The sequence below is a fragment of the Oryzias melastigma genome, unplaced genomic scaffold, assembly GCF_002922805.2.
Source record: "Oryzias melastigma strain HK-1 unplaced genomic scaffold, ASM292280v2 sc00317, whole genome shotgun sequence".
NCBI classification, from domain to species: Eukaryota; Metazoa; Chordata; class Actinopteri; order Beloniformes; family Adrianichthyidae; genus Oryzias; species Oryzias melastigma.
In genome coordinates, this window is record NW_023416923.1 from 108,119 (window position 1) to 118,894 (window position 10,776).

Genomic DNA, 10,776 nt, shown 5'->3' on the forward strand with positions numbered 1-10,776 from the left:
TTATCATCTTAAAAATATTGCCAGAGTCCGCCCATTCCTCTCTCTTGCCAGCACAGAGGTGCTGATGCATGCTTTTGTTTCAAGTAGACTAGATTATTGTAATGCCCTGCTCTCTGGTCTTCCCAGAAAAAGGATATCAAACCTTCAGCTATTACAAAACTCAGCCGCACGCATGCTGACGAGGACCAGGGGGCGGGAACACATTACACCGATTTTAAAATCGCTGTATTGGCTCCCTTTGAAATTCAGAATTGATTTTAAAATTCTTTTATTGGTTTATAAATGTTTTACGGTATTGGGCCCTCTTATTTATCTAATATGATTTTAAGGTATGAGCCCTCGCGGAGCCTGAGGTCCTCTGAAACAGGCCTTTAGGTTATTCCAAAAGTTAGAACTAAAACATGCGGCGAGGCCTCATTCAGTCATTATGGACCTCGCCTGTGGAACAGCCTCCCAGAATGCGTCAGGGCCGCAGAGACTGTTCATGTTTTTAAAGGGAGGCTCAGGACCCACCTTTTTAACCTGGCTTTTTGTTGATTTGATATTTTCTTTTATCCTCTACTTTTACTTAATATTTATTGATTTTTACTGAATTATGTCGGTCTATTTTTTATGTATGTATATATTTATTTATTTATTTTACTTGTCTTTTAATTTATATCTTTTTTTTTTATTTATCTATTCATTTTAATCTATTTTACTCCTTTTACATTTTTAACTCAAATGTCTTCCTCTGAGGGATCCTCCACATCAGTGATTGACCTTTCTCAGTGAACGGGGTCGCTGCAGTGGGATCTCCAGGGTCTGGCTCTTTGCTTGGATCTGGGGGGTCCTGTGGTAGCGTACTCTGTGAACTTGATTGGGGGGTCACCGGTGTGGACAGGTCCCGAATATTTTGTTTCCTCACTGCAGTAGTGAGGATTCGTGATCGCATCCTCCCTCACTTGAGGTGAAAGCTCACCATATGACATTTTTGTGTTTTGTTCTCTCCATTAATTTCTTTGTTTTTGAGTGTCCACCAGAGGGGAGTGTTTCCATGAAGCGTGCCATGAAGGCCTCCCTTGGACACCAGCTGTGATCCAGTTTGCCATCAATCAGCTTGGCCTGGAAGAACCATCAGCTGAAATGGAGAGGGGTGGATCTCGAGACCTTTTGTTTTGTTTTGTTCCTTATTGTTGGTTTGATCATGCATTTAGTTTCTTATTAATTATTAGTTTTCCCAGTCACTTTATGGTTAGTTAAACATCTCATTTTACCCATTGGTTTTACACTCACTGTTTACATTTGGTCAGGCAGTTGGCCCTACTTCTAAGTTTATGGTATGGTCTGAATGGTCTGAATTGTATATAAGTGGTGTTTTTTTGTAAAGTTTGGAGGGGTTGTTTTTGGGCTGCCATGTCACGTTGCCTGCGGTTGAAATTAAAAAAGGGATCAGAGCTCTAAAGATGCCCGTCTCCCTGTGGTTCTTGAGTCCACCAACAGCTTTTCATAAATGCTGAGGGTCCACCTTTGGCCAACCTTCACAAGTACAAAGTTTGAAGGTTTCTTTTGAGCTCGCTGCTGCACTCGGACTGATGAGAAAACCAGAGAAGCAGTTTGCCGACTTCAGTCTTCTTCACACTTCCTGATGGAGCTCTGTGATCTGAGCTCAGTCCTGAGTTCAGCAGTCAGAATTGGACTTGAGGAGTCCAGCTTTGGAATCTGCAGAGAACCAACAAACAGCAGAAAGGACTCCACACTTCTGACTGATGTTCACGTCCACTTTATTCTTCACAGGAAAGGCTGGAACAGAACACTGACAACTAAAAAGAGCAGAGAAACACTTCTAATATCTGATTCTAAACAGGAATCACTTGAACACAAGATAGAAACACACGTCGCCATTTTGGAAAAATCCTTTCCTAAAGAAATTGCTTATATGCCGCAAAAAATATCAACTCCAGTCAATACCTTTCTAAAACTACAATGAAATGTTTACCAATCTCATAAAAAGTATTACAATTAAAGATGCAAACAAAATATTTCCAGTGCTGTCATAGTAACAAAGGCTTAGACAACATGCACATTGTATCAGCATGAGTTAGAACCAAAATGAAACAATTTAAAAGATGAAGATTAAACTATGGTGATTAAATACAACACATTTATATGTACTGGTTCATCTTTAAGAATATTTTTTTTTTAAAAATGTGACATTTTTTAATCAAACATTTTAAACAGTGAGACTCATTGTATAGAATAATATACATACATTGAAATATATAAATCCTTTATTCTAAGGATCTTGATAATTGCAGTTAATAGATGTTAAAAACATTTAGAAGTATCTTAAAAATAAGAATATCAAAGAAGAAGAAGAAAGATGTTTGCAGCACCTGTCAGAAAACTCTTCATTTCTTTGTTTTCTATACTAACGCCTGACTTCTTTTAACTGAATTACTACATCAATATGCTCAGTATGGAGGCCATCAGCCTGTGGCTCTGTTTACATTGGGGGTGTAATGATTCATTTTTAACAACGATTTGATATTTGTAGTTGTCGATTTGTTTCACTTTAGATTTTGGTTCATTTTAAACCATCCGTTTCACTGACATAAGATTGATGCAGAACCTCTTTAGCAAAAACTTTAACCAGTGTGATTCAGAACATTATAAGAACATTCTACCACACTGTATGGTCACCACTTTACAAAATTCAAAGTGTTTCCACACAATGGCCTTTAAATTTTTTTTTGACTAAAACATCTTTTCTGAGAAATCACACATGAGTTCTAATCTGTGACTTGAGACTAGATATTTGACTAAATCTTTTATCACAATTTTTATAAGAAAATGTCTTCTATTCTGTATGAGTTATCATGTGTGTTTTGAGATGAGATGCACTGCTATAACTTTTTTCACATTCTGTACAAGAAAAGGGCCTTTCTCCTTTGTGAGTTTGTATGTGTATTTTAAGACTACATCCACGACTATAACTTTTTTCACATTCTGTACAAGAAAAGGGCTTTTCTCCTGTATGAGTTCTCATGTGTATTTTTAGACTAGATCCACGACTAAAACTTGTACCACATTCTTTACAAGAAAAGGGCTTTTCTCCTGTGTGAGTTCTCATGTGCGATTTGAGATAAGGTGCACGACTAAAACTTGAATCACATTCTTTACAAAAAAATTGCTTCTCTCCAGTGTGAGTTATCATGTGTCTTTTGAGGCTAGACATTCCACTAAAACTTTTATCACATTCTTTACAAGAAAAAGGCTTTTCTCCTGTGTGAGTTCTCATGTGTGATTTGAGATAAGATGCACGACTAAAACTTGTATCACATTCTTTACAAAAAAAGGGCTTCTCTCCTGTATGAGTTCTCATGTGGGATTTGACACTATATAATTGAGTAAAAGTTTTATCACATTTTGTACAGGAAAAAGGCTTTTCTCCAGTGTGAGTTCTCATGTGTGATTTCAGATTAGATGCACGACTACAACTAAAATTGCATTCATTACAAGAAAAAGGCTTCTCTCCTGTATGAGTTCTCAAGTGTATTTTAAGATCATAAGAAGCAGTAAAACTTTTATCACATTCTTTACAAGAAAAAGGCTTATCTCCTGTGTGAGTTAACTTGTGAATTCTAAACTCAGACCAGTAACCAAAACTTTTACTGCATTCTGGACAGAAATAAAGTCTGCCATCACACTCAGTTTTTGAGTAGGGAAAGAGATTACTAACAATTCCTGAGCTTTCACCCGCCTCTATAGAAGAAAGTATCTTTTTGTGTGGGGATTGTTTGCGTTTCTTAACTAAAGTTGCTTTCTTAGTGTTTTTTCTAACAACAGAGTCACATTGACTTTCTGATATGTGAGAGCTGTCCACACTGTGGACATGAATTCTGTCTTTTCTCTTCCTCTGATCTCTGTTCTGTGCATCTGCCTCTTTGTCTATAGTTAGTTCTTCGTGTTGGCTTCCTTCTTCATCTTCTTCTGCATTAAAGCTCTGCTGATTGTTTAGATCTCCTTCATTGTTCTCATTTTCCTTAAAAATAGGAATCTCCATCAATGTTTCAGTCTCCTGCTTCAGATGAAGTTGTTCCTCATCCTGACTGATGCAGAACCGTTCTTGTTCCTCTTTAATTTGTGGAGGTTCTGGATCCTCCTGTTCCTCTTTAATGTGTGGAGGTTCTTGTTCCTCCTGCTCCTCTTTAATATGTGGAGGTTCTTGTTCCTTCTGTTCCCCTTTAATCTGTGATGGTTCTGGTTCATCCTGCTCCTCTTTAATCTGTGATGGTTCTGGTTCATCCTGCTCCTCTTTAATCTGTGATGGTTCTGGTTCATCCTGTTCCTCTTTAATGTGTGGAGGTTCTTGTTCCTCCTGCTCCTCTTTAATATGTGCAGGTTCTTGTTCCTTCTGTCTCACTCCAAAAATCCTCTGCTGGCTGTAGAGATCTTCCTCTTCAGTTACAAACTGAGGGAGGACTGCAAGAACATAAACACAGAGGACCTTTTATACTTGTAGAAGGATGTTGTGTTTTAAAACATGTCTATTTAACAAAACACCAGTACAAATCTAGATAATCTCAGTCAGCATCTGCACAACTCTAATTTATCTTAAGTAACTCATTAGTTCTCATTATAAGGAACAACCCTAAGAGGGGATGTTCATCTTCCAGTCTTCAGTGGGTCAAACACCTAATCAAAGAAACAATTTAATTGTGTTTTTTAGGTCTCCACAATAAACCACAAATTTACAGTCATCGCGGTATCAGGCCAGTGCGGCATGCATACCGCAAAAGGAGGCATAAGTGGCGATACGTGGGTCTCCGGATGTGCTCATAGTGAAAAAAAAGCACATTGGTTAGGGGTGTAACATATCCTGATCCTTTGCACACAGGAGTACCGCGAATCCGCTACCCCCACCACATGGTGCGCATCATTCAAATTCATTTTCCGATCAAACGCAACGCAATTCACATCCACCATTCTTATTTTAACGTGTGTCATTTCAAATAAATGCTCTAGTAGAGGTCTGCATATCATTAAGGAATCACAACATTTTACTGTTGTACAGTGCAGCAGAATACAGAAGCAGTTGGAGCGGGAGGTTAAACTGTTCGGTAAAGTTAGCAAGTAAGCATTCACAGATTCAGACCAAGAGGCTCAAAAACTCTTAATAAACATTTAAATCCTCAGCAAGTGTCTCTTGCGTTTTGTCTTAACTCAAACAATGACCTACAAAGGCATTTGAAAGATAAAAAGTAAAAGTATAAAAGATTAAAATACCCGGGTTTTGTTTCTTTTTATTAAGAACAGCGCTCTCCTGCTTCCGACAGAGAGATGGCAGTGAGGCAGCTGAAGAGTGCAGGGTTCAGAAGAAGATGAATTTCAAAAATAAATAAATTCGTAATCCCTCAAAAACAGATAAATAGTTAAATTCATATGATCTAGTCATAAAACTCATCATATCCATGCTACAACAATGATTAAGAAAGAAAATACTTGCTTTAAATTTTAACCGAGATATCATATCTGATCAAAAACGTTCAAATGTTCTGAAGATTCTAAAGTCACCAAACTCTCTCACATGACTAGGTATTACCTAACTGTCATACTTTTAAAGAAAATCACTTCTTTTTTTTTAAATAATTTTTCGTGTAAACATGGAACATAATCATCCAAAGATCTAAAGCTCAAAAGGAACTAACACTACCATTTCCAAAAATTCTTACATGAATAATTATCACCTACTATTACTAATTCCTAGTATTCATATTTTTCCTTTAAGCATCTGCTACCATATCTACCGCACTTTTGAGAGAAAATTGTTAATCCCTCTGAAGCAATCCCAGATGAGAGTAAGCATCCAAGTAAAGAACCAAGGATCTTAGGATAATGGCCACCAATGTGAGTATGGAACTCAAGTGACTGCTGGGCAGGTGCTTTAAGATCAGACATGAAGCTTTCACTCAGGTCTAAACAGTCCATTTCCTCTAAATCAGTGTTTTTCAACCAGTGTGCCGCGGCGCACTAATGTGCCGTGAGAGATGGTCTGGTGTGCCGCGGGAAATTACCCATTTTCACATATCTAAAACATTTACCATCACTATGGTATCAGCTCTGTGTTCATCCAAACGGCCCTGATTTAACACTGGATAGTTTATAATATGGAAGATCGTAAAATACATTTTTCTTTGATTCTATAAATAATTTTTTAATCAGAATGATGTTACCACAATCCAGCCGCAAAACTAGCTGCAAACTCTGCTTTAAGAAAAGTCCCGCCCCCTTCAACTGTCTCCGCCAATCATTGCTTGACGCTTGATCACATGTCATCAATCTGACCAATCAGAAGAGGTTAACGTCCTCACTTCCTTGTTCTGATTCGGCTCATAAAGTCTCTTTGTTCCAACAAAAATAACAGGTAAAGTTCGTGTTTAGCGATGTAGCTTCCTGCGGGATCCGATGACAGACAGTTTAAAAAGTGAACAAAAGAATGAAGCTCAGAAACGACAGTATGCCGGCATCTGCGTGAGTTTATGCACTACAACCCCCATAATGCATTGGGTTAAAGCGGTCTTTCTCAAATGATTTTGAGCGTGGTGCGATGGTAGAAGAGGCGGGGAACTAACCCTGGATCATGATATTTATGTTAGTTACTAAACAGTGACCGTCAGTGACCGTGATATCCACGCAGAGAGAGGGGAATATTTAATTAAACCTCAAACATAGACCGAGAGACAACATCAGCACAAAACGTCAAATGTATAGCGTTAAAAACTGAAAAGTTAATAGTTTTTTTGTCATTTATTTTTTACATTTTATCTGGAAGGGATAAATGACAGCATATACATAATTTACACTTTATATGAATAAAAACATGTTTACATTATGGATTTCGTGCATAATCTTATATAGTAGTTTATAATAAATTAAATAAAGCAAAAAACAACCTAAAAATCAATTTGCCAAAAAGCAGAAACGACAATGTTTTATGCAAAACACAGGTTGTTTGAATCTGGAAACAAACCTGGACGCCTTCTTGCCCGACTTGCTCAAGGGAAGGGTGGATCTTGTGCAATACCTTCCCTTAGAGATAAAAGAGGTGGTGTACATTTTGAATCTAAAATAATATGCAAAATTATGAAAGAGTTTTATCAAGAGAACTATATTCCTGCACAATGTACTGTGTTGTACAACAGAAGAAGTTCTGAAAGCCATTAAATCACTGAAAAGTGGGAAGGCACCAGGCCCTGCTGGATTGGGGCCTGATTTTTTATAAAAAGATGGCTAAAAAAAATCTCAACCCATTATTGAATATGTTTAAAGAATCTCTTGAGAATGGAATACTTCCCCCAACCTTAAATATGGCACATATATTTTGATTATGAAAAAGGACAAGCCTCCTGATGAGTGCACATCTTATAGACCTATCAGCTTGCTTGGAGTAGATTGTAAGATTTTATCCAAGATTTTGGCTAAGAGACTGGAGGGAGTGTTGCTGATTCTGGTGAAGCCTGACCAGACTGGCTTTGTTAAAGATAGGTATTTCCACTCCAATGTGCGTCGACTCTTAAATATTATTCAATTTTCACAGAGCAATAACTGCAAAGCCCTTACGATCTCATTAGACGCTGAGAAGGCGTTCGATCGGGTGGAGTGGGGGTATCTATTCAGTGTGCTGGATCAGTTTGGTATGGGACAGGATTTCATCAGGTGGATTAAACTATTATATAGTGCCCCCACTGCAAGGGTCTTGGTGAACAGATCAATATCTGATTCTTTCCCTTTGGGAAGAGGAACTCGTCAGGGCTGTCCCCTCTCTCCCCTATTATTTGCACTTGCTTTGGAGCCCCTGGCAGAGGCTATAGGAACTCATTCGGGGATATCTGGAATCAAACTGAACAACATTGAATACAAAATTTCCCTTTATGCAGATGACTTGTTGTTATTTATAAAAAAAAACAGAGACATCCATTCCAATTCTACTTCATATTATTAAACAATTCAGCCAAATATCAGGATGCAAGATAAATTTTGACAAATCTGATGCCTTGCCATTGGGTAGCCACAGGGAGCGATGGGACCCTCCTGCTAATTTTCATATGAAGGTTTTACTGTGCATACTTAGGTTTAAGGATATCTGCGAATATATCAGAGCTGTATAAATTAAACTTTAAGATGGCCTTGCAATCTGCTAAGAGTGATCTAAACAGGTGGTTTGACCTCCCTCTGTCATTTATAGGCAGGATAAGCTTAATAAAGATGAACATCCTATCCCATCCAAATGTTACCATTTAAGATTAACAAAAGCACGTTCACTGAGATTGAGAGATTCTTGTCCAAATTTATATGGCACAGAAAGAAACCTAGGGTTAAAATGAGGGCTTTACAACTTCCAGTTGATAGGGGAGGTCAGGCGTTACCTAACTTTCAGTATTACTATTGGGCCTGTCATGTACGCATTATATCAGGATGGTTATATTCATTTTTACATCAATCTGAATTGCATGTAGACAGTTGGTGTTGTGAGCCTCTCTCATTACTGAGTCTATTATCCTTGGATCCAACTACACTTCCTGTGGGGATAAAGAACAACACTATTCTTCTTACCACACTTAAACTCTGGAACAGCATCAGGAATCATGTGGGTAGTAAAAACTATTCCAGTGTGATGCAGCCTCTTCTTAAAAACCAAGCATTCTTCCCAGGCTTAGATTTTGGTATATTTAACAAATGGCATGGTAAGGGTTTAAAACTTGTCTGTAACTTATTTGAAAGAGGTGAATTTTTGTCTTTCGGACAAATTCAAGATAAATACAAAATAGAATACAGAGATTTTTTAGGTTTCCTCCAGGTGAGACACTTTGTTCAGAAATCCCTTTCTTTCCCAAGAGACCAACCGATTTTAAACAAAGTGGAAAATTTTCTTCTCAAATTTAATGAAAACGCCACCTCCAAGAAGAAATTCCTATCTCTCTGTTATGCACAATTAATGGCATCAAATCCTGTCACAAGTGAGAAATCCAAATGTCGTTGGGAGTCAGACTTTGGGATTGAACTTAATGATGAAACTTGGTGAAATGCTTTTGTGTCTGCAAAGAAAACATTTACATGTATCAAACTCAGGGAAAACCAATATTTTACACAGGACTCAATGTACTCCACAAGTTTTGCATAAAATTCAACCACAACGCTCACCTCTCTGTGTAAAGTGTAAAAACACTGTTGCAACTTATTATCCCTGTGTTTGGCAATGTCCGTCCATCTCCAGATTTTGGCTAAATATTGCCACAGAGCTCAGCTCAATTTTTCATGAATCTTTTGCCTTGGACCCAGTTTTGTTTCTTTTAGGCCAGTATGAAAAGCTACCTCTGTTACCTGGACAGATGACATTGTTCCACAAACTTTTACACCTGGCCAGGAGATGTTTACTATTACAAAGGATATAAGTGCAACCTCCATCCATTACACAATGGTAGAGAGAGACTTTTAAAGTTTTTCCAATGGAGCGACTCAGAGCCCTGTTAAAGGGTAACTCTGACATTTTTTACAAGACTTTGCAGCTCTATCTGGACCATCTTCCTCAAGAAATGCTGATATACTTTGTAAAGGAGGTCCACATTTTGTATTTCAAAGTAATCAGTTAACATGTTAGAATCTGTAGAATCTGTGTGCACCTTGAACTAGGTAAATATCTGCTGTGCTGGTTTATGTTGTTGGTTTTTTTGTTTGTTTGTTTTGTTGTTGTTTGTTTGAAAAGACAATAAAATATAATTACAAAAAAAATAAATTTGGTAGCAGAAAGAGCCACTGTTTCTAGAGAGCTAATGCAAAAGAACTGAATCTCTGAGAAAAGACAGAATCCCCATCATTACTGTGGAGGGAAACAAGGAAAGACCGTTGTTTATAAAGTATAAAAAAAAATGTTGAAAGAAGTTTCTAGTGCAATATCTGCAGAACTTGTGTCCCATGAAAGCACTACGGTAGTGCATGAACACCTGAAGAGGAAGCATGGTGTAACCGAGTGATAACGCTGAAGGGGGAATCATCATCTAGGTAAGCTAAGCTAACATTGGCGCAAACAGAGAGTAAAGAGAAGCTAAAACAGATTATCCTCTATAAGTTTTTTTTAGTTTATTGCACTTTTTTTTATATTGACATAATTGCGTGTCCATTTTTTGTTTATTTTCCTGTTAAACTTGAAAGTTCAAACATTTGAATTTGTTTGTAGTCTTTTAAAGCTGTGTGCAATAAAGATTACTTTGAAAAATATAGTTATTTGATATCGTTTTTAATATTGTTATCGCACAATATGAAAAAAACAATATCGTGATATGAAAAATCCAATATCGCCCAGCCCTAGATGGAGAGGAATCATCACAGGACAGGAATCACATTTTAATAGAGAGAAATCAGGCAGGGAACCGTGAACTGTGTGCTAAAGTTTAGGCTAAAGTGGGTGCTAGCAACTCATGAGAGACATGCTAGTTTGGTTCTTTGATGTTTTTATTAATGTTTCATGTTTTTAAACATAGCGGATGTTAATCGCACATATTTACGTTCAACCTGCACAGAAACTGATGGAAATTCATTTTGGAAACATGTAAAATGTTCGGTCAAGATGCACGGTGCTGCATTGTTTGGCTAGCTCATAGCTAGCTACTGTAAGAACCTAAATCTTATTGTCGGTCGCACTTTTTATTTTCCTTTGTAAGAAGTGTAAGTGAGTTTGCACATAATTTTCTTAATCCGTGGCTTCACTGTTGAGCTTTTTTCTTGGTCGTACGGACC

General features: G+C 37.5%; 1 protein-coding gene across 1 annotated transcript in view; it reads right to left on the reverse strand.

Annotated features, from left to right (window-relative positions):
* Positions 1-681: 681 nt before the first annotated feature.
* Positions 682-10,776, reverse strand: part of LOC112140462 (gastrula zinc finger protein XlCGF57.1) — an 18,222-nt gene continuing 8,127 nt past the window's right edge. The window contains exon 2 of the mRNA XM_024263422.2: positions 682-4,464. Coding sequence (XP_024119190.1) covers positions 2,840-4,464 — 1,625 coding nt within the window. The 3' untranslated portion in view covers positions 682-2,839. The remainder of the gene's footprint in view (positions 4,465-10,776) is intronic.